This window comes from Ahaetulla prasina, chromosome 4 (assembly GCF_028640845.1).
Source record: "Ahaetulla prasina isolate Xishuangbanna chromosome 4, ASM2864084v1, whole genome shotgun sequence".
NCBI lineage: Eukaryota > Metazoa > Chordata > Lepidosauria > Squamata > Colubridae > Ahaetulla > Ahaetulla prasina.
Genome location: NC_080542.1, coordinates 9,695,957 through 9,721,254, shown reverse-complemented (window position 1 = coordinate 9,721,254; position 25,298 = coordinate 9,695,957). Strand labels below are relative to the sequence as shown.

Below are 25,298 nucleotides of genomic sequence, written 5' to 3'. Positions count from 1 at the left end.
AGACACAAGAATAGTTTTTTCCCGAAGGCCATCACTCTGCTAAACAAATAATTCCCTCAACACTGCCAAACTATTTACTAAATCTGCACTACTATTAATCTTCTCATCGTTCCCATCACCAATCTCTTTCCATTTATGACTGTATGACTGTAACTTTGTTGCTGGCAATCCTTATGATTTATATTGATATATTGACCATCAATTGTGTTGTAAATGTTGTACCTTGATGAACGTATCTTTTCTTTTATGTACACTGAGAGCATATGCACCAAGACAAATTCCTCGTGTGTCCTATCACACTTGGCCAATAAAAAATCTATTCTATTCTATTATTCTATTTTTAAAACAGAAGACACGGCTTATTAGTTAACATTATATGGAGGTCATATGTGTAAAGCCCGTGCAAAGAGTGAGTGCTCTGAGGGGCTCTTTTATCCCAAGTGATATGTAAATCGAGGCACAATTTCCTATTTAAAACTCCTGGTTACCCTTTTCAGGCAACACCCACCAATACAAAGTTTGCTCATTTTGCAGAATACTTTCATATCAGTTTCATTACAAGGAGCAAAGATGTTCCTGTGGTTAAATTCGGTGTTCTTTCTAGCAATCCTCAGAGGTAATTTGTTCCTAGTTATTCAGATTCCCCACCACCCCTTTAATTCTTCTATTCAGGAGAACTCACTAAAACTGCTTTCATTTTAGGTGTCCAATCTGAGGTCCAGTTGGTGGAGTCTGGAGGAGATGTGAGAAGACCTGGAGAGTCCCTCCGTCTCTCCTGCCAAGCCTCTGGATTCACCTTTGGTGGCACCAGCATGAACTGGGTGAGACAGGCTCCAGGGAAAGGACTGGAATGGGTGGCATACATAAGCTCTACTTCCAGTGCTATTTACTACTCAGACAAAGCGAAGGGGCACTTCACCGTCTCCAGGGACAATGCCAAAAGCCAGCTGTCTCTGCAAATGAACAGCCTCCAACCTGAAGACACGGCAGTCTATTACTGTGCGAGACACACAGTGAGAAGAAGTGAATCTGAAGCGTGGCATAAAAAAACCCCTATCGTTCTTCAGAGCAGCCCTGCAAGTCCATTCAGCCTGAGAAGATTTAATTTTTCTATGAGAATAACTTGAGAAAGATGCCAGATTGCCCAGAAGAAGAAAGATATGATCTTGGGATCAGTAGTTTGGGAGCTGTTTTCCAATTGAGGGGAAAGAATCAGAAAATCAGATCAAAGAAGATAAACTGAGTAATCAAAAACAAATAAAAAAAACCATTAGAAATAAAAAAAGTGTCTTGCTTAAGTAAAACCCTTTATTCTTTTATTGGATTTGTAGTTCAGTTCTCATACTCTCTTTCTTGAGATATAGACCTTCCTCCTTCCGACTTTCTCTGTGTGTATATCTCATTGTCTGTATCTATATATTTTGTTCAGAATCTCTCTTTCTCTCTCCCTACAAACACGAATATACACACTTGAAAGGCGCACAGAAAACTTATTTTCCCACTGAAGTGATACCTATTGACATCTGCATGTTTTAGAACTGCTAGGTTGGCAGGAACTGAGGCAAGGAATGGGAGCTCACCGCATTTGGGTGGCGCAGGAGTCTCAGACCCTGGCTATCAGCTTTCCACCTGAGTAAGACTGCACTTTCTCCTATGTACTCCCAATAGACTGATAGACTGTTCCTAGGACTGAACCTCATTTGAAATCCATGTGTGAAATCTTTGTCCAAAGATATATATAAGCAACTGCAGTGAATTAGCTTTTTTATGCACGTTCTTTAAACCAAGGCCTAATTTCCTCCATAAACGAGCCCCATGGTTTCCCTTTTCAGTCTACGTACCCCAACATAAAGTCTGGGCACTTTCCATAATCTTTTCTTATCAATTCTCAAACCCTCACAGTGTTCTGTCCCCCGCCCCAACCTCAACCAAGAAGATACGTGAGCTGACTATATCTGCCAGCAATTTTTTCATATGACAGATATCAGTTCTGGCAACGAACCTGTGATTGCCTGCCAAGTTCTCTTATCTCCTCAGAAGCCAGCATAACTGCAGTTCGTTGCTGGAGCAGCCAAGAGTACAGAAATAATAGAATAGAATAGAATAGAATAGAATTTTATTGGCCAAGTGTGATTGGACACACAAGGAATTTGTCTTGGTGCATATGCTCTCAGTGTACATAAAAGAAAAGATACGTTCATCAAGGTACAACATTTACAACACAATTGATGATCAATATATCAATATAAATCATAAGGATTGCCAGCAACAAGTTATAGTCATACAGTCATAAGTGGAAGGAGATTGGTGATGGGAGCTATGAAACGATTAATAGTAGTGCAGATTCAGTAAATAGTCTGACAGTGTTGAGGGAATTATTTGTTTAGCAGAGTGATGGCCTTCGGGAAAAAACTGTTCTTGTGTCTAGTTGTTCTGGTGTGCAGTGCTCTATAGCGTCGTTTTGAGGGTAGGAGTTGAAACAGTTTATGTCCAGGATGCGAGGGATCTGCAAAATAAACAGAAATCCAGAGGCCAAATTCTTAGTCTCGAAATATTGCAGCCAAAGTTTCCAAGAGTCAGTTTTTGTCAGTCACAAGAAGCTATAGAGCAGCTCCTCCTGCTTTTATACTATGTGGGGTGTGGCTCCATGACTCAGCACTCTCTAGGCCTGCCCCATCCCTTTTTTTGTTATTCCCGCCTCTCCTTTCTAAGATGCCTGGGATTTAACCAGGACTGATTGTCAGCAGCTGAGTCTTGAGGTGTTTCCTGGGAGGGGGAAGGTGCGGGAGAAAGAGGCCTGCCTCTGGAACCTGGAGTGGAGCCAGAGAGGAAGGTCCTGCAGAGGGAAGCCCTATCAGCTCTTCCCACTCACTCTCTGAGTCACTCTCTGCCAAGAGGTCAGGCTCGGGAGCCAAAGACACAACACACAGCTTCAACCTTAAACTGTCTATTGTGGACACCACCCCATTCCCAAGAGGTCCATAAAGGGGGTGTGCATAAGCGCACCAGCATGCCTACCATCCCTATTCTACTGTCCTATTTATTTGTATTCATTTCCTTCATTCATGTCCATGTTCATATTCATACCTGCTATCTTGTACATGTTTGACTAAAAAAAAAAAAGTAAATTCCCTTTAATTCGTTGGAGGAGAAAGAATAATTCTCAAGGGTGAAACTCGGCAGTCCTCGGAGATAATTCTTCCCTCTCTGAAGAGTTTCCTTCCATTGACTCTTTCTGTGTACAGGATATTTCAGTCAAGTATCTTTATTTCCAGTGGAACAGTCTGAGGTCTAGTTGTTGGGGTCTGAAGGGCCTATAAGAAGGCCTGGGTTGTCTCTCCATCTCTCCTGCCTTGTGTCTCGATTAGCTTCCGTATCCATTACATGAAATGGCTGACAGAGATACCAGAAAACACTTGAAATAGATGGCATGAATCAAAGTTCCTATATTATTTACTACATGAATAAAGGGAAGGGATGTTTCACCATCTCCAAAACCCAATTCTATTAGCAAAGGTCGCAGCTTATTATTTAACAATATTTGAAGATCGTAAGTGTAAAGTCTGTGCAAAGAAACCTATAAGCGAGTGCCGTGAGGGCCCCTTTTATCCCAAGCGATATGTAAATCGAGGCACAATTTCCTCTTTAAAGCTCGTGGTTCCCCTTTTCAGGCTACACCCACAGACACAAAATTTGTACATTTTCCAGGATTCTCTCCTATCAATTACCCTCCATTCGTTAGAGGAAGCAACAATGTTCCTGTGGTTAAATTTGGTGTCCTTTCTAGCAATCCTCAGAAGTAATTCTTTCCTGACTATTCAGATTCTTTTCCTTTTAATTCATGTATCCAGAAGAGCTGACTGAAACTCCTTTTATTTTAGATGTCCGACCTGAGATCCAGCTGGTGGAGTCTGGAGGAGGTGTGCGGAGTCCTGGGGAGTCCCTCCGTCTCTCCTGCCAAGCCTCTGGATTCACCGTCAGCAGCTATTACATGGACTGGATGAGACAGGCTCCAGGAAAAGGATTGGAATGGGTGGCACACATAAGCACTGGTTCACTTACTTACTACTCAGATAAAGCCAAGGGACGCTTCAGCATCACCAGAGACAATGCCAAAAGCCAGCTGTATCTCCAAATGAACGGCCTCAAACCCGAAGACACAGCAATTTATTACTGTACAACAGACACAGTGAGAGGAAGTGAATCTGAAGCTTGGCATAAAACCCTAAAATTCATCGGGACAGCTCTGCTAGTCAATTCAGCCTCAGAAGGCTGCCTTTTACTTCAATGAGAGGGACTTTGGAAAGCTTCCAGTCTGCCAGGACGAAGAGGCTGATCTTTGCATTGGCTCTCTGGGGTTTGTTTTCCAATTGAAGGCAGGAAACCAGAAAATTTGAACAAAGAGAATAAAGCTGAGTAGTTAGAAAGAGAGAGAGAAAGGGGGAAAAAACTGCTAAAATACAGAAATGGTAAAGAGCTCTCAAGAAATCTGTTGTTGTTCTTAGTTGCGAAGTCGTGTCCGACCCATCGCAACCCCATGGACAACGTTCCTCCAGGCCTTCCTGTGCTCTACCATACTCTGGAGTCCATTTACGCTCACGCTGACTGCTTCAGTTATTCCATCCAGACACCTTGTTCTCTGTCGTTCCTTTCTTCTTTTGCCCTCAATCGTTCCCAGCATTAGGCTCTTCTCCAGTGAGTCATTCTTTCTCATTAGGTGGCCAGAGTATTTGAGTTTCATCTTCAGGATCTGGCCTTCTAAAGAGCAGTCAGGGTTCATCTCCTCTAGGACTGACCGGTTGGATGGCCTTGCCGTCCAAGGGACTCGCAGGAGTCTTCTCCAGCACCATAGTTCAAAGGCCTCGATCCTTTGGCGCTCAGCCTTCCTTATGGTCCAACTTTCACAGCCATATGTTGCAACTGGGAAAAGAGTTACAAAATTGTATTCTTAGTTAGAAAATTCTTTTATTGGATGTGTAGATCAGTCCTCAGATCTGACATCTTCCACCTTTGTGTGCATGTATCAGTCTCTCTCTCTCTCTCTCTCTCTCTCTCTCTCTCTCTCTCTCTCTCTCTCTCTCTCTCTCTCTCTCTCTTTCTCCCTCCCTCCCTCCCTCCTTCCCTCTCCCTCTCTCTCTTCCGTCATATACATATACATAGGTAGGGAGAGAGAGAGGGAGGGAGAAAGAAAGAAAGAAACACATTTGAAAGTTTAAATATGTTTAAAATAATACCTTCCTCTATTAGTAGAAAGGTAGCTATGTAATAAAATAAGGATACCCTAACACTCCTAATAATTTAAATAGTATGAAACCAAGGAAGGGGGCAGAAGCTTGAATATAAGGCTCCTCTCCTCTTCTCTCCACTTCTCCCTTCCCCTCTCCTCTCCTCCCCTCCCCTCCTCTTCCCATATCCTAATTACTTTTTGAGACTTGATCACCCTCTAGTGAGAACTTTAGAACTCTTTTGTTCTAAGTCCAATTAGAGAGTTTGCTGAAAGAAAATGTAAAACAATGAAAATGGCTTGAATATTCCAGTTTCACCTTCCCTTTTTACAAAGTGATCTGGCTTAATAGAAAACAACAACAAAACCTACAATTTCAACTACTACTACTACTACTACTACTACTACTACTACTACTACTACCACATTGAACGAATTGTAGCCCTTTCTTTCCTGAGAGACAGTACAATATGAAGTTATAATGTGATTTCTTTAATTGTGACCTTGCAAATTCCGTTTCTTACAAATTTTGATTTATGTCTTACTGTATATGCAGTTAATATGAGTTTCCTCATTGCAAAATCTGGTTAAGAAATACGGGTTCCTGAACTCAGATGTACAGTTTGAACTTTTTTACCATTTTTAAGTTCTGTCTCTAACTTGTCTGTATAAAAAAGTATTAGTCCATGGTTTCTCTTTGGTGCTTCGAACCATTTTCCTTAGTCTTAACCCAAAAAACTTTCTCTTACCTTTGTACGCTCAATAAATTTAAAAAGAAAATAAAAAGCTGACCTTTGACTGTTCTAAACTTTTGGCATTTCAAAATCACGGTTATAAGATATTCACTGAAATTGATTGGAGACTTTGAGACAACTTTGACACTAGATTGTGTATGTACAATTCAACGGTGGGTTTCAAATTGTGACTTCTGGGTTCTTCTGCCTTATTGTTTTATGTTTCTTCAAAAGAATGTAGTCAAGGGAACAGTTGTGGAACAGATATTCTGAATTTTGAGGTACCACTTTTTTCATGTTTGGTCTCTAACGTAGCTATTTAAATAATTTAAAATGCATCATTTCTTTCTAGAACCCTGTCAGATTCTGTTTTACTTAAAAGTAAGGGTTTCTGTCCTGTCAGACTCTGGGGGGTAGTGTTCACCTCCATATTTTAACAGAGGGAGCCAGCATTGTCCAAATATTTGTATGGTCATGTGGCTAGGATGACTATATGCAGAGAACACTGTTGCAGTGCAGAGAACACTGTTATTTTCCCATTGAAGTAATAGCTATTTTTCTACTGGCTTTAGAACTGCTTAGGCGGGCAGGAGCTGGGTCAAGTAATGGGAGCTTACCCCATCAGGTGGCACTGGGGTCTCAAACCCTGGCTATCAGCTTTCCACCTGAGTAAGTCTGAACTTTCTTCTATGTACTCCCAATAATAACCATGATAGACTGTTCCTAGGACTGAACCTCATTTGAAATCCACATGTGAAATCTATGTCCAAAGATAGATAGATAGATAGATAGATAGATAGATAGATAGATAGATAGATAGATAGATAGATAGATAGGTAGATAGATATGCAACTGCAGTGAACTAGCTTTTTTATGTCAGCTCTTTAAATCATGGTACAATTTCATCCAATACCCCATGGTATTCCTTTTCAGTCTACACACCCCAACATAAAGTCTGGGCACTTTCCATAATCTTTTCTTATCAATTCTCAAACCCTCACAGCTTCAACCTTAAACTGTCTATTGTGGACCTCACCACATTCCTAAGAGGTCCGTAAAGGGGGCATGCATAAGCTGACCAGCGTGCCTACCGTCCCTGTTTTACTGTCCCCATTTATTTGTATTCATTTCCTTCATTCATGTCCATGTTCATATTCATACCTGCTATCTTGTACATGTTTGACTAAAAAAAAAAAATAAGTACATTCCCTTCAATTCGTTAGAGGAGAAAGAATAATTCTCAAGGGTGAAACTCGGCAGTCCTCGGAGATAATTCTTCCCTCTCTGAAGAGTTTCCTTCCATTGATTCTTTATTTGTACAGGATATTTCAGTCAAGTATCTTTATTTCCAGTGGAACAGTTTGAGGTCTAGTTGTTGGGGTCTGAAGGGCCTATGAGGCCTGGGTTGTCCCTCCATCTCTCCTGCCTTGCGTCTCGATTAGCTTCCACATCCATTACATGAAATGGCTGACAGAGATACCAGAAAACACTTGAAATAGATGGCATGAATCGAAGTTCCTATATTATTTACTATCTGGATAAAGGGAAGGGATGTTTCACCATCTCCAAAACCCAATTCTATTAGCAAAGGTCGCATCTTATTATTTAACAATATTTGAAGATTGTAAGTGTAAAGTTTGTGCAAAAAAACCTATAAGAGAGTGCCGTGAGGGCCCCTTTTATCCCAAGCGATATGTAAATCGAGGCACAATTTCCTCTTTAAAGCTACTGGTTCCCCTTTTCAGGCAACATCCACCAACACAAAGTTTGTACATTATCCAGGATTCTCTCCTATCTATTACCCTCCATTCGTTAGAGGAAGCAACAATGTTCCTGTGGTTAAATTTGGTGTCCTTTCTAGCAGTCCTCAGAAGTAATTCTTTCCTGACCATTCGGATTCTTTTCCTTTTAATTCTTGTATCCAGGAGAGCTGACTGAAACTCCTTTTATTTTAGGTGTCCGACCTGAGATCCAGCTGGTGGAGTCCGGAGGGGGTGTGAGGAAACCTGGGGAGTCCCTCCATCTCTCCTGCCAAGCCTCTGGATTCACCGTCAGCAGCTATTACATGGACTGGATGAGGCAGGCTCCAGGAAAAGGATTGGAATGGGTGGCCCGCATAAGGACAGGATCATCTCCTACCACTTCCTACTTAGACAAAGTCAAGGGACGCTTCACCATCTCCAGGGACAATGCCAGAAGCCAGCTGTATCTCCAAATGAATGGCCTCAAACCCGAAGACACAGGAATTTATTACTGTACAAGAGACACTGTGAGAGGAAGTGAATCTGAAGCTTGGCAAAAAACCCTAAAATTCATCTGGACAGCTCTGCTAGTCAATTCAGCCTCAGAAGGCTGCATTTTTTTCAATGAGAGGAACTTAGAAATGGTAAAGGGCTCTCAAGAAATCTGTTGTTGTTTTTGTTGGTTGTGAAGTCATGTCCGACCCATCATGACCCCATGGACAACATTCCTCCAGGTCTTCCTGTCCTCTACCATCCTCCGGAGTCCTTTTAAACTCAAGCTGACTGCTTCAGTGACTCCATCCAGCCACCTCGTTCTCTGTCGTCCCCTTCTTCTTTTGCCCTCAATCTTTCCCAGCATTAGCCTCTTCTCCAGTGAGTCCTTCCTTCTCATTAGATAGCCAAAGTATTTCAGTTTTATCTTCTGGCCTTCTAAAGAGCAGTCAGAGTTAATCTCCTCTAGGACTGACCAGTTGGATGGCATTGCCGTCCAAGGGACTCGCAGGAGTCTTCTCCAGCACCATAGTTCAAAGGCCTCGATCCTTTGGCCTTCCTTATGGTCCAACTTTCACAACCATATGTTGCAACTGGGAAAAGAGTTACAAAATTGTATTCTTAGTTAGAAAATTCTTTTATTGGATGTGTAGATCAGTCCTCAGATCTGACATCTTCCACCTTTGTGTGCATGTATCAGTCTCTCTCTCTCTCTCCCTCTCTCTCTCTCTCCCTCTCTCTTGCTCTCGCTCTCTCTCTTCCCTCATATACATACACATAGGTAGGGAGAGAGGGAGGGAGGGAGGGAGGGAAAAAGAAACAGATTTGAAACTTGAAATATGTTTAAAATAATACCTTCCTCTATTAGTAGAAAGGTAGCTATGTAATAAAATAAGGATGCCCTAACACTCCTAATAATTTAAGTAGTGTGAAACCAAGGAAGGGGGCAGAAGCTTGAATATAAGGCTCCTCTCCTCTTCTCTCCACTCCTCCCCCAGTCAAAAATTCTGCTACCGGTTCTCTGAACTACTCAAAATTTCCACTACTGGTTATCCAGAACCTGTCAGAACTTGCTGGATTTCACCCCTGCCTGGGTGGCTGCCTTTTTCAATGAGAGGAACCTGCCTGATTGTCAGGGGGAAGAAAGAATTGACCTTGGCATCAGCAGTGTGATTTTCCAGTTGGAAAGGAGGTAAGAGGGGTGAAATCCAGAAGGTTCTTCTTTTTTTTTTATAAATAATTTTTATTTCCATTTTCCAACATCATATTTATGTACAAACTATTATCCATCATTAATCATTAATTTTTATTTATTACTGATTCAGACCTGCCCGATTGCCACTTCCTTTCTTCACAACCTCCCTCTCTACCCTCTACTACTTTCACATCCTTCATCTCCTTCACTTTACTACTTCCTCTCCTCCTTCTCCACTCCTCCCTTCTTCCACCCTATCTAACCTTCTTATTCCCCTCCTCCTTCTCAACTCTTTCCTATCTACTTTCTTCCCTCCTTCTCCTCCTCTCTCCTTTTCTTTCTGAAATGGCAGTCGAGCATCCCCAATATCATTTTAAATTTTAATTTCATATCTTCAAAAATTACTGTACATTAATAATCAATCCATGTATCATTTTCCCCCCTTCCTCCCCCTCCCCCCCTCCCCCCCCGACTTCCCAGAGCAAATACCGGGTATTATGACCAGCAATCACAAGCTAAGGTATACAAAATATACATAACCTCCCACCTTTAAAAATTTAAAACTTTAAATCCTCTCACAATAAAAATAAAGAGATAGGAAAGAATAATAAAAAGAAAAAAAGAAAAGAAGCAATACCAACTTCACATATTACTTCTTCTTACAGTCCATTTTTAAAATTAATCCATCTTCTCAAATTCAATTTTTTTTCCACTTGTATATTCCTTCAAATTTCATAAATCCATTTCTCAAATTACAGTCCATCTTCTTGAACTCAAATTTTCATCACTTATATATTTCTTCAATTGCCATAACATTTAATGTCCGTTCTTCTTACAGTCCATTTTAAAAATTAAATCGTGTTAATTCTTGGTGGGCAAGACAAAATAGAGTACTGAGGGATGTGGTTATTTATTTTACAACTAAAAAGGTTAGGTATGAAATTTTGCAAGATTTTATAAAAATAAATTTCAAATATTGGGACAAGATATAAAAATGATGAAGGAAATTCCTCCTAAAATGTTAAGAAAGAGAAGAGAATTTGCTTTTTTAGTGGATGAGTTTAAGAAACATCAGATATATTTTAGATGGGAAGTTCCAATGGGTTTGTCAGTGAATTTTAGAGGCAGAAAGTATTTTCTTAATTCAGTTATGAAAGCGAGACATTTTTATATTAATGTTTTAAAGAGTGGGAATCCTTTGTTGTTAGATGCTAAGTTAATTGGTTTGGAAACTATGGAAAATAGAATGGGAGAGGGGAGGAATGTTTAAGATGTGAATATGATGATTATGGTTAATTTTTGGAATTGATTTGTTTAGGATATAAATTATAGGATTTTTGTTATTTGCTATTTGTATGGTATAAATCTATGGGATGATATTATTTAATTATGAAGGATGGAAAGTGAAATTTATGAATTTAGATAATGTGGATGTAATGATTTTAATTGTTTACTGTTATATTGTGGATGTAGTTTAAATGATTATTTGTTTTAATTGACACGTTTATAGATAGTAAAAGTTATGAAGTTAAGCTGGAAATATTATATTTGAGAGATTTTATTCGAAATGATATTTGATTGGGAGTAGTATTGGAATATTGGATATTAAATGTTATGACAATTGAAGAAATATATAAGTGATAAAAATTTGAATTTGAGAAGCTGGATTGTAATTTAAGAAATGGATTTATGAAATTTGAAGGAATATACAAGTGGGTGAAAAAATTTTGAATTTTAGAAGATGGACTAATTTTTTGAAATCCAGCAGGTTCTGACAGGTTCTGGGGAACCGGTAGGAGACATTTTGAATAGTTCAGAGAACCAGCAAATACCACCTCTGGCTGGCCCCAGAGTGGGGTAGGAATGGAGATTTTGCAATATCCTTCCCCCAGGAGTGGGGTGGGAATGGAGATTTTGCAGTATCCTTCCCATGGAGTAGGGTGGGAATGGGGATTTTGCGGTATCCTTCCCATGGAGTGGGGTGGGAATGGGGATTTTGCAATATCCTTCCCCGAGGAGTGGAGAGGGAATGGGGATTTTGCAATATCCTTCCCTGAGGAGTGGAGAGGGGATGGGGATTTTGCAGTATCCTCACCCCCAGGAATGGGGATGGAATGGGGATTTTGCAGTATCCTTCCCCTGCCATGCCCACCAAGCCACGCCCACGGAACCGGTCGGTAGTAAAAAAAAAAAAGGATTTCACCACTGAGAGGTAACCATAAAATCTGAGCAAAGAAAATAAACTGTGTAGTTAAACGGGGGGGGGGGCTCCTAAAATAGAGCTAAAAGAAATATATTTAGATACGGTATATAAAATTCTATTCCTTTATTATTTATTATTATTTTATTTATTATTTCGATTTTTATACCGCCCTTCTCCCGAAAGACTCAAGGCGGTGTACAGCCAGTTTATAAAAAAACAATACAATATACAAATTAAAACAGAAAGTTAAAATAACATATTCAATAAATGGCCGAAAATTTAAAACCATCAAATTTAATCCATAAAATTCATAAAAATACCCCAATTAAAATTATTTAAAATTCAAAAAGTTTAAAAAATTTAGGCCAGTCCCGCTTGAATAAACAAGTGCATTTTCAATTCACGGCGAAAGGTCCGAAGGTTAGGTAGTTGATGCAAACCAGGGGGAAGTTCGTTCCAGAGGGTAGGTGCTCCTACAGAGAAGGCCCTTCCCCTGGGGGCCGCCAGCCAACATTTTAGAACTCTTAGAACTCTTTAGACATTAGAACTCTTCATTTTAGAACTCTTAGAACTCTTTAGACATTTAGAACTCTTAGAACTCTTTAGACATTAGAACTCTTCATTCCTTTACCGTATTTGCAGTTTGAGTCTCATTTCTTTCTTTCCTGAGAGTCAGATCTTCCTCCTTCTGCCTTTTTGTGTGTGTGTAGCACTAGCACTTAGACTTATACACCGGTTCACACTGCTTTACAGCCCTTTCCAAGTGGTTTAAAGAGTCAACCTATGGCCCCCAACAAGGTGGGTCCTCATTTTACTGACCTCGGAAGGATGGAAGGCTGAGTCAACCTTAAGGTGGTCGGGATCGAACTGCTGGCAGTCGGCAGAATCAGCCAGCAATACTGCTTTCTAACCACCGTGCCACCATGGCTAAACACATTGTCTGTGTCTATAGATTTTTTCTGTATATCTCTCTCTTCTCCTTCCTCCTTCCTCCCTGAACACACACACACACACACACACACACACACACACACACACACACACACACACACCCGTTTCAATATGTTGAAAATCATGATCAATTTTAATTTCTTGAAGAAACCAGGAATAAAGAAACATTGTCCTGACTCTTATGAGGATTTTATATAATCTCAAAATAGTTTCATAGAAAGTGGACTAGAGAGTGGAGATAGCATCCTTTTATCAAAAGGCAATTTTCTTTTATTTTATTTGCATTTATATCCCGCCCTTCTCCGAAGACTCAGGGTGGATTACACTATGTTAGCAATAGTCTTCATCCATTTGTATATTTATATACAAAGTCAACTTATTACCCCCCCCCAACAATCTGGGTCCTCATTTTACCTACCTTATAAAGGATGGAAGGCTGAGTCAACCTTGGGCCTGGTGGGACTAGAACCTGCAGTAATTGCAGGCAGTTGCTGTTAATAACAGACTGCATTAGCACTCTGAGCCACAGAGGCCCGTAAAATAAGGGACAAATGACTCCCCTCCCTCTCCTCTCCTCTCCTCTCCTCTCCTCTCTTCTCCCCTCTCCTGTCCTTTCCACTCTCTTCTCTTCTCTCCTCTCCTCTCCTCCCCTCTCCTCTTCTCTCCTCCCATCTCCCACTCTCCCCTCTCCTCCCCTCTCCTCCCCTCTCTTCTCCCCTCTCTTCTCCTTTCCACTCTTTTCTCTCCTCTCCTCTCCTCTCCTCCCCTTCTTTTCTCATCTCATCTCATCTCTCTTCTCCTCCTCTCCTCCTCTCCTCCCTCTCTCCTCTCCTCCTCCTCTCTTCTCCTCTCTTCTCCTCTCTTCTCCTTTCCACTCTTTTCTCTTCTTGTCTCTCCTCTCCTCCCCTTTTTCATCTCTCCTCTCCTTTCCACTCTCTTCTCTTCTCTCCTCTCCTCTTCTCTCCTCTCCTCCTCTCCTCTTCTCTCCTCCTCCTCCCATCTCCCCTCTCCTCTCCTCCTCTCCTCCTCTCTTCTCCTCTCTTCTCCTTTCCACTCTTTTCTCTCCTCTTCTCTCCTCCCTTCTTTTCTTATCTCATCTCATCTCATCTCATCTCTCTTCTCCTCTCCTCTCCTCTCCCCACTCCCCTCTCCTCTCCTCTCCTCCCCTCTCTTCTCCTCTCTTCTCCCCTCTCCTCTCCTTTCCACTCTCTTCTCTTCTCTTTTCTTCTCTTCTCTTCTCTTCTCTCCTCTCCTCTCCTCCCTTCCTCTCCCCCTCTCCTCTCCCCTCCCCTTCGGCCCCATATCCTGATTAGTTGGTGATGATTGCTATCTGTCTAGTTATAATCTTAGGACTCTTTTGTTCTAGGTCCAGTTAGAATTTTTTGGGGAAAAAAAGAAGTAAAATAATGAAGATGGTTTGAATATTCCAGCTTCGTTGGCCTATTTACTTTGAATGAATTGTAGTATCATACCATAAGGCAGTAAATGAAACCTTATTACCATCGTTCTAAACATCCCAACTGCCATACAAATATTGAGGAAACATCTGGACCTAAAGAATCTCCTTGGAGAATTAGGAAGATGCCTCCCCCCTCTCTTTGAACACTAGGGGGCAGTGTTGTCACACGAAACCCCATGGCCTCTGTACCCAGTGGGGGTAGGGTAGGGAATAAAAGAAGTGTCATTCTCTCGTTTTTTGGAGCACTGACATTGGTTTTTTAATTTTATTTCCATAATAAGTTACTGAAAATAGCTTATGTAAATTTCAGATTTCAGGAGGGGCTAATTCTCACCATGAAACTTAATTTTTATCTCTAAAATGTTTATATATATATATATATATATATATATATATATATATATATATATATATATATATATATATATATATATATATATATATATATATATATATATATATATTTGTTTTCTGAGGTTTTCGCGGGTGTTTGTATGTAGGTATTTGGTTATTCGGGTTTTCTCCCGCATAAAATTGGAAGTGTCTTGGCGACGTTTCGACGAAGTCTCATTCGTCATCTTCAGGCTTCAGCTTCGTGCTTCTGGGAGCAATGTGTGATTGCAGCTGTCTGCTTTCTGGGTGGATGTGTGGTGGTGTGGTCAAAACTGAACACTTTAACAACAGAATAATCAGAGAAGCCATCGAGATAGAAAAACACCCACACAGCATGAACAAACGAGATGATACCTCCCGCCTACCAGCCATTTGGAAACCCGCCCTTATTGACAAACGAGTGTCTAACATGAGGAATGACACCAGACCCACACTCACGAGGTCCACACAGGATGTCACCACCACACATCCACCCAGAAAGCAGACCCAAACCCACACTGATCAGGAAGCACGACCAAGGACCAGAAGCCAGACCGCAGCTGCAACATTAGCCATTTCAAACCCCTCCAATCCATACATGCAACAGACTGACACCCACTACGAAGATGTAGCACGACCACGACCACGAAGCCAAACAGTAGCAGTGCAGCTCACCAGCTCAAATCCCCCTGCAACTCAGACTAATCTGAGCACAACCAAGCCCCCACCCAAACAGGACACACCCCCAGCCAATCAGAGCACAAAAAACCCCCATCCAATCAGAGCACAGCCAAGCTCCCACCCAATCAGTTCAAACCCCCACTAGCAGTTAAAAAGGAAGAAACAGCTGCAATCACACATTGCTCCCAGAAGCACGAAGCTGAAGCCTGAAGATGATGAATGAGACTTCGTCGAAACGTCGCCAAGACACTTCCAATTTTACGCGGGAGAAAACCTGAATAACCAAAGACCTACATATATATATATATTATATATATATATATAAAATGATGTAATATTTTATGTTTGAAGGTACTTCAATTTTTCCCCCTTAAATTACAAACAGTATGTACATATCATGTATGTACATACACATATACGAAAGGGACCTAAAACAAGATGCATTGGTGACATCGGTGTCAGTGTTTTGTTCTCAGGGCGTCCGGCTGACAATCAGCAAGTATTGAGGGCCTAATTGGCAAATTTGAAAGCACAGTACTATATTGGTTGGAAATGTGTGGAAGAGGCCTTGTGTTGTGACTCAGGTTCCCGGACTCGGACTCCTGGAGGAGGATGATTCAGAGAGTGAGGAGGAGGCCCTCTCCCTCCCTGGCACCCACCCAGGAGGAGGAGGAGGGGCTGGCAAAGCCTGATTCCCCCGGGCCTTCTTCTGATTTGGCAATGCCCCAAAAACAATCTTGGCTTGATGCAAGACTGCGCAGATGTGATCGGTGCGCACCAGCAGAGGAGGTGTTGGGACAAAGTCAAAGAATGATGAGTCATGGAGTGACACCCACAGGGGCTATAAAGCAGAAGGCAGAACTTCCTTGCTTTTTGTCTTGGACAAAGCAATGAATTTGCGCGGGCAAACTGTGTCATGGATAGAAGAATCTGTTTGTGAGTGAATCGTGCTTTATCTATAATTTTCTGGTTATCTCCAGGGATTTTGGCAGGCGTGTGGGGAGACATCTCTGTGCCAGAAGGAATCCAGCCAAGTGTAAATAAACTGGGAAAAGGCCTTTGACTGATTTTTTGTGGGGAATGGTGGGAGGGGGAAACAGAACACCTTCCTAAAGGCTAAAATGATGATGATTATCACACTCACACACACACACACACACCTCTGACCTAGGCTTCCCCAGCAGCATGAAGCCGAGTCCTCTTCCCGATAAATTCCTTTTATTTCATTTACAGTGAATTCCTCTCCAGCGAAGTCTTTCCTCTCTATATTTTCAAGATAGTTCACAATTACCGACTTTTATCAGTCTTTGAGAGCGGCCAGGCCTATATCTTTCAGATGCCACAATACTTGGCAAGAATGCAGGAATGAACTAATTGTCTCCTGCAAACTCCACTCTCCTTTTGCTCTGAGAGGGGCCATTCATCGTCCACCTGTGGCCTTACTACCAAGTCGACCCTTGTTCTTTAATTGTTCCCTTCGTCTTGCAACTGTGCACATGCGTGCACTGGGAACAGGCTCCAGCTGCTCGTCTGCCTCACTGATGTCTGATTCCGAAGGCAGCTGATAACTGGCATATGGCCCTGGACCCATCTCTGCCTCTGACGCAGAGCCTTCATCAGAGCCTTCCCCAGACTCCAGGACTGGCCCATGTTCCTCCCCAACCTCCTCACTGTCTGAATCTGCTGCCAGATTTGCTGACCGCTGGCGGGCCATATGTAGAAATGGTATAGGGCAGTGATGGCGAACCTTTTTGCCATCATGTGCCAAAAGCGGGGGGAGCATGGGGGGGTCACACATGTGGGTGCCCGCACCCATAATTTAATGCGCCTCACCCTGCACATGCACATGCGACCCCCTCCATGCTCCCCCTGCTTTTGGCACATGATGGCAGAGTATGCCCAGTAGGCACAATTTTTCACTCTTCCCAGGCTCCAGAGCCTTTCTAGGAGCCTAGGGAGGGCAAAAACGGCCTTCCCCACCCCTCTGGAGGCCCTCTGGAGGCCCAAAACAGCCTGCTTCCTAACTTATGGTAGGCCCAGAAAGCCTGAAAATCAGCTGGTCGGTGCACGCATGCACACTGGAGCTGAACTATGGCAATGCTTGCGTGCCCACTAATATGGCTCCATGTGCCACCTGTGGCACGCATGCCATAGGTTCGTCATCACAGGTATAGGGTCTCCTGCCTGTTCAGGGGGCTGACTTCGAAGTCCCTTCCAACTCTGTTGTTCTGTCATTCCTGTTATATAATCTTTCCTAAATTCAGAAATGCTGTTCTGTGCATGTTCTATATCAGGGCTGTCAAACTCAAGCTCAGGGACCAGATCCGGCCCACGGGGTGCTTAGATCTGGCCCTTGGTGCTACCTTGGAAACAGCAAAGGACCGGCTCACAGTACTTCTGCCAGCAAAACCCGAGCTTACAAGGCTTACATGCAGCCCTCCCGGGCTCCATTTTTGTTGGCAGAGAGTTAATAATAATAATATCAGAGTTCGAAGGGACCTTGGAGGTCTTCTAGTCCAACCCTCTGCCCAGGCAGGAAACCCTACACCATCTCAGACAGATGGTTATCCAACATTTTCTTAAAAATTTCCAGTGTTGGAGCATTTACAACTTCTGCAGGCAAGTTGTTTCACTGGTTAATTGTTCTAACTGTCAGGAAATTTCTCCTTAGTTCTAGGTTGCTTCTCTCCTTGATTAGTTTCCACCCATTGCTTCTTGTTCTACCCTCAGGTGCTTTGGAGAATAGCTTGACTCCCTCTTCTTTGTGACAGCCCCTGAGATATTGGAACACTGCTATCATGTCTCTCCTTGTCCTTCTTTTCATTAAACTAGGCATACTGAGTTCCTGCAACCGTTCGTCATATGTTTTCGCGTCCAGTCCCCTAATCATCTTTTGCAGGAGTTGCAGGAGCCCATTGCAGCTGAAAACGGAGCTCGGGAGCCCGTTTTCACTGGCAGAGTGGTCGGGCCGCCAAAGGAGCCCCCGGCACGAGTGATGTCAAGCTGGCCACACCCACCCTGGCCATGCCCACCCCAGGGCCTTTGATACTTAATACTCAACATACAGTCAATGATATACAAAGGTTTCTTAAATATTTGTTGAAAATGCAATTATACATTAGGAACTTCTTATTATCTCTGGTGGGCTTGGGATAAAGCAAAGAAATATTGTGGTCAGATTTCAATTACTAAGAATGCTTCCTTCACATATTATTTTCCAATTCAATACCACTTCTTTCTCTCAATATTTATTGTATTATATTGTATATTGTATTGTATAGTATAGTATAGTATAGTATAGTATAGTATAGTATAGTATAGTATAGTATAGTATAGTATAGTATAGTATAGTATAGTATAGTATAGTAGAATAGAATAGAATAGAATAGAATTTTATTGGCCAAGTGTGATTGGACACACAAGGAATTTGTCTTGGTGCATATGCTCTCGGTGTGCATAAAAGAAAAGATACGTTCATCAAGGTACAACATTTACAACACAAATGATGGTCAATATATCAATATAAATCATAAGGATTGCCAGCAACAAGTTACAGTCATACAGTCATAAGTGGAAAGAAATGGGTGATGGGAACTTTGAGAAGATTAATAGTAGTGCAGATTCAGTAAATAGTTTGACAGTGTTGATGGAATTATTTGTTTAGCAGAGTGATGGCCTTCGAGAAAAAACTGTTCTTGTGTCTAGTTGTTCTGGTGTGTAGTGCTTTATAGCGTAGTTTTAAGGGTAGGAGTTGAAACAGTTTATGTCCAGGATGCGAGTGGTCTGTAAATATTTTCACGGCCCTCTTCTTGATTCGTGCAGTATACAGGTCCTCAATGGAAGGCAGGTTGGTAGCAATTGTTTTTTCTGCAGTTCTAATTATCCTCTGAAATCTGTGTTTTTCTTGTTGGGTTGCAGAACCAAACCAGATAGTTATAGAGGTGCAAATGACAGACTCAATAATTCCTCTGTAGAACTATAGTATGTATATATACTATAGTGCCAATCAAGTGCCAATCAAAGAAGCTTTGACAGCTATCCAAAACAAATATAACCCCCCCAAGCACATCCTAGATCTGACCAACCACTGCCTATCCAACACATACTTCATCTATAATGGACAAAAATACAAACAAGTAGAAGGAGCACCCATGGGATCACCCCTCTCACCTGTCATTGCCAATCTCTACATGGAACACTTTGAAACCCAAGCTCTAGAAAAATCTGATCACAAACCCAAACTCTGGCTCAGATATGTAGACGACACCTTCATAATCTGGCCACACGGGAAAGAAAAACTTGACAACTTCCTCACACACCTCAATAGCCTACACCCCAAAATACAGTTCACCATGGAAACAGAAGTTAATAACCAACTTCCCTTCCTGGATGTCTTAGTCTACAGAAAACCCAATGGCTCCCTAGGACACACCATCTACCAAAAGAAAACACACACAAACCGCTATCTGCACGCACTCTCACACCACCACCCAGCACAGATCAACTCCGTAGCCAAGACACTCATCTCCAGAACAAAATGCTTAGCTGATGAACAACACCTAAAACCCAAACTAGACACTCTCACTAACGTACTAACATCCAATGGATTCCAAACAAATGAGATTACCAAGCTAATCCAAAAAGAACCCCCCACTAAAATCCAAGACAGAGAACAAGAAAACGGCACAGCCCTCCTCCCATATATAAAAGGCACCACAGACAGAATCAGCAAGATCCTCCACAAACACAACATCAAGACAGCATTCTGCACAAACAGAAAAATATCCACCATCCTAAGAAACCCCAAAGACAAAATTGAGTTAGAAAATCAAGGAGTATATGAAATCCCATGCACCGCCTGCCCCACCACATACATTGGACAAACCAACAGAAGAATAAGTGCACGCATTGAAGAACACAAGAACTCATTCAAAAAAGAGGAACCAACTTCTTCCCTGGTCCAACACTTTAAAGTCACAGGACATGATATTGACTTTAAAAAGACCAGAACTATCGCCAAAACTGAACACTTTAACAACAGAATAATCAGAGAAGCCATTGAGATAGAAAAACGCCCACACAGCATGAACAAACGAGATGACACCTCCCGCCTACCAGCCATTTGGAAACCCGCCCTTACTGACAAACGAGTCCCTAACACGAGGAATGACACCAGACCCACACTCACAAGGTCCACACAGGATGTCACCACCGCACATCCACCCAGAAAGCAGACCCAAACCCACACTGATCATGAAGCACGACCAAGGACCAGAAGCCAGACCGCAGCTGCAACATTAGCCATTTCAAACGCCTCCAATCCATTCATGCAGCAGACTGACACCCACTATGAAGATGTAGCACGACCACAAAGCCAAACAACAGCTATGCAGCTCACCAGCTCAAATCCCCCTGCAGCACAGACTAGACTGAGCACAACCAAGCCCCCACCAACACAGGACACACCCCCAGCCAATCAGAGCACAAAAAAACCCCCATCCAATCAGAGCACAGCCAAGCTCCCACCCAATCAGTTCAAACCCCCACTAGCAGTTAAAAGGAAGAAACAGCTGCGATCACACATTGCTCCCAGAAGCACGAAGCTGAAGCCTGAAGATGACGAATGAGACTTCGTCGAAACGTTGCCAAGACACTTCCAATTTTACACGGGAGAAAACCCGAACAACCAAAGACCTATATATATATATATATTCTGTATAATATATATATATATATATATATATATGTATATATATATATATATATATATATATATATATATATATAGTATAGTATAGTATAGTATAGTATAGTATAGTATAGTATAGTATAGTATAGTATAGTATAGTATAGCATAGCATTGCATTGCATTGCATTGCATTGCATTGCATTGCATTATTATATTATATTTTATTATATTATATTACATTATATTATATTATTATATTAATTATATTATACATTGCACATCTCGCCATTGAGAGTAACTCTAGGCAGATCATACTGCAATAATATAATATTGACAATAAGACATGGTTATTTCTTTTCTACAGGATATTCATTTTTCATTCATTCATTGCCAAAATAAATAAGGAACACCTCAGAGGCTTCTAATTAATAAGGAACACCTCAGAGGCTTCTAATAAGATATCTTCGATTCCTACTTTGAAACTCAGTTGTGTATATGTCATTCAATTGTGGGTTTCAAATTCTGCCTTATAGCTTGGTCCGCACTGTTGTTTTGGATTTCTTCAAAAGTACATGGTCAAGGGAACAACTGTGGAACAAATACTCTTAATTCAGATATACCACTTTATTGTGTTTGGACACTAACATGGGTAATTAAGGAATTTTCATCCCATGCTTTCATTCTCCCACCATAAAATCCGTTGTTGAAATGAGGAGATTCTGCCAGATCTTGCTTTATGTACTTCACTGTAAATCTGTCCTTCCCTCTGTGTACCCACAATAAAAAACACAGTTGTCTTGACTGTTCCTCAGACTGGAACCTCCTTTAAAAAGCATGTGTGAAATCCATGTGCAAGGAAATATACAATCAAATGCAAAGAGGAGGCACATTTATACCCAGTGATATGTAAATCAAGGCACAATTTTCCCTTTAAAGGAGTTCGTTGGTTTTCCTTTCCAGGTTACACCCACCCACATAAAGTTTGTGCTTGTCTCCAAGTCCTTTGCCACCAATTCCTCTCCAATCTTTAGAGAGAGCAGAAAATGATCCTGTGGCTAAACTTGTATTCCTTACTAGCAGTTCTCAGAGGTACTTTAATTATTTCCTCCCTATTCAGTTTCTTTCCGTTTTTAATTCTTGCATGCAGGAGAGCTCATTGAAACTCCTTTCATTTTAGGTATCCAGGCCCAGTTGGTGGAGTCTGGAGGGGACGTCAGAAGACCCGGAGAGTCCCTCCGTCTCTCCTGCCAAGCTTCTGGATTCACCTTCAGTAACTCCTGGATGTATTGGATGAAACAGGCTCCAGAGAAAGGCCCAGAATGGGTTTCCCAGATAAATCCAAGTTCATCTACTATTTATTATTTGGACCAAGTCAAGGGCCGCTTCACCATCTCCAGGGACAATGCCAAAAGCCAAGTCTATCTGCAAATGAACAGTCTTAAACCAGAGGACACAGCAGTCTATTACTGTATGGCAGACACAGCGAGAGGAAGTGAATCTAACACCGGGAGAAAACCTTCTTTTCCTCTGAGCAGCTCTCCAAATTGATTTAGTCACAGAAGGTTGAATTTGTATATCAGCGCTGAGAAGTAGCAGGTAAAAGTCCGTCTTTGCTTATTCCAGAGCTGATCTTGGAAGAAGCTGTAGTGAACCTGTAGGTCAGGAGATAGGTTGAAAAATGTCCTAAGAGGTCAGTAAAGGGCATGCATAAGCGCATCAGCATGTCTATCAGGGGTGAAATGCGCCCGGTTCGGACCGGATCACCTGATTTGGTAGCGATGGCGGCGGGTGGTTCGGAGAACCAGTAGCAAAAATCCCTGTCCCTCCCCTATGCCCAGCTGAGCCGCACGATCATCAGAGGTTGTTTTTTTTTCTTTTTTCTTTTAAAAGCATTTTTTCTTCGGCTGAAAAAATGCTTTTAAAAGTAAAAAAAAAAAGCCTCTGATGATAGTGCAAGTCAGCTGGAATCATCAGAGGCTTTTAAAAGCATTTTTTAAAAAAATGCTTTTAAAGGCTCCTCTGACGATCCCAGCTGAGTTACCTGATCTTCAGAGACTTTTTTTTTCTTTTAAAGGCAAAAAAAAAATGCTTTTAAAAGAAAAGAAAAGCCTCTGACGATCAGGCAAATTAGCTGGGATCGTCAGAGGAGCCTTTTAAAAGCAGTTTTTCTACAACCTCTTCAGCTGAAGAAGTTATAGAAAAAATGCTTTTAAAAGTAAAAAAAAAAAGGTGGCCATGCCCACCACCAAGCCATGCCCACAGAACCGGTAGTAACAAATTTTAGATTTCATACCTGGGGCCTACCATCCCTGTCCTAATGTTTTCTGTTTTTCGTATCCTTTACATGTATTTATAATTATGTTTAGGCTTGTATCGGTCATAAACTACATGCTTGACTAAATAAATAAAATAAATAAGTAAAATGATGTATCCTTGATACTTACAGTTCAGTAAACAGTCAATGAGAGACCAAGGTTTCTCAAACATCTGTTGAAAATGCAATTATAAATAAGGTACTTTTTATCATCTCTGGTGGACTTCTGATAAAGCAAAGAAATATTAGGGCCAGATTTTAATTACCTAGAAAGCTTCCTTCACATATAATTTTACAATTCAATCCACCTTCTTTCTCTCAGTATGTATTGTATTGTATTGTATTGTATTGTATTGTATTGTATTGTATTGTATTGTATTGTATTGTATTGTATTGTATTGTATTGCATTGCATTGCATTGCATTGCATTGCATTGCATTGCATTGCATTGCATTGCATTCAGTGGTGGGTTTCCAAATTTTTTACTACCGGTTATGTGGGTGTGGCTTGGTGAGTATAGCATGGCTTGATGGGCATGGCTTGGTGGGTGTGGCAGGGGAAGGATACTGCAAAATCCCCATTTCCTCCTGATCAGCTGGGAATTGGGAGGCAGAGAATAGTTGGGGATGGGGCCAGTCAGAATTTTTACTACTGATTCTCCAAACTACTCAAAATTTCCACTACCAGTTCTTCAGAACTGGTCAGAACCTGCTGAAGCCCACCTCTGATTGTATTGTATTGTATTGTATTGTATTGTATTGTATTGTATTGTATTGTATTGTATTGTATTGTATTGTATTGTATTGTAGAATAGAATAGAATAGAATTTTTATTGGCCAAGTGTGATTGGACACATAAGGAATTTGTCTTGGTGCATATGTTCTCAGTGTACATAAAAGAAAAGATACGTTCATCAAGGTACAACATTTACAACACAATTGATGGTCAATATATCAATATAAATCATAAGGATTGCCAGCAACAAGTTATAGTCATACAGTCATAAATGGAAAGAGATTGGTGATGGGAACTATGAGAAGATTAATAGTAGTGCAGATTCAGTAAATAGTTTGACAGTGTTGATGGAATTATTTGTTTAGCAGAGTGATGGCCTTCGGGAAAAAACTGTTCTTGTGTCTAGTTGTTCTGGTGTGCAGTGCTCTATAGCGTCGTTTTGAGGGTAGGAGTTGAAACAGTTTATGTCCAGGATGCGAATGATCTGCAAATATTTTCACGGCCCTCTTCTTGATTCGTGCAGTATACAGGTCCTCAATGGAAGGCAGGTTGGTAGCAATTATTTTTTCTGCAGTTCTAATTATCCTCTGAAGTCTGTGTTTTTCTTGTTGGGTTGCAGAACCGAACCAGACAGTTATAGAGGTGCAAATGACAGACTCAATAATTCCTCTATAGAACTGAATCAGCAGCAGCTGTATTGTATTGTATTGTATTGTATTGTATCGTATCGTATCGTATCGTATCGTATCGTATCGTATCGTATCGTATTCTTTTCTTTCTTTCTTTCTTTCTTTTTCTTTTCTTTTTTTTTTTAATACACCACATGTAGCCTGTTGTGACCCACCAGCGGCCAGCAAAGAGGGGGCCAGAGCAGTGGTGGATTTCAATTTTTTTTACTACCAGTTCTGTGGCTGTTGGTGGGCACGGCAGGGGTAGGTTACTGCAAAATCCCCATTTCCTCCAATTAGCTGGGACTCAGGAGGCAGAGAATAGATGGGGGTGGGGCCAGCCAGAGGTGGTTTTACCAGTTAGTTCTCTGAACTACTCAAAATTTCTGCTACTGTTTCTCCAGAACTGGTCAGAACCTGCTGAATACCACTTCTGGGCCAGAGCCGTATGCCAGTTATCAGCTGCCTTTGGAGTCAGACATCAGAAAGGCAGATGAACAGCTGGAGCCTGTTCCCAGTGTGCGCATGCACAGAGTTAACAGACAAAGGGAACAGCTAAAGGGCCTCTGGTGGCTCAGACTGCTAAGACAGTCTGTTATTAACACCGCTGCTTGCAATTACTGCAGGTTCAAGTCCCAACAGGCCCAAGGTTGACTCAGCCTTCCATCCTTTATAAGGTAGGTAAAATGAGGACCCAGATTGTTGGGGGCAATAAAAATTGACTTTGTATATAATATACAAATGGATGAAGACTATTGCTTGACATAGTGTAAGCCACCCTGAGTCTTCGGAGAAGAGCGGGATATAAATGCAAATAAAATAAAAAAATAAAGAGCAAG

At 41.5% G+C, this 25,298-nt stretch overlaps 2 gene segments (V, D, J or C); both read left to right on the top strand.

The window, feature by feature from the left end:
* The first annotated feature begins 519 nt into the window (after window positions 1-519).
* LOC131197854 (immunoglobulin heavy variable 3-21-like) lies at window positions 520-1,127 on the top strand. The segment is given in 2 exon segments: window positions 520-616; window positions 703-1,127. Coding segments are annotated over 2 exon segments (471 nt in total).
* Window positions 1,128-3,753: 2,626 nt separating this feature from the next.
* LOC131197853 (Ig heavy chain V region 914-like) lies at window positions 3,754-4,291 on the top strand. The segment is given in 2 exon segments: window positions 3,754-3,799; window positions 3,882-4,291. Coding segments are annotated over 2 exon segments (456 nt in total).
* The last annotated feature ends 21,007 nt before the right edge of the window (window positions 4,292-25,298 follow it).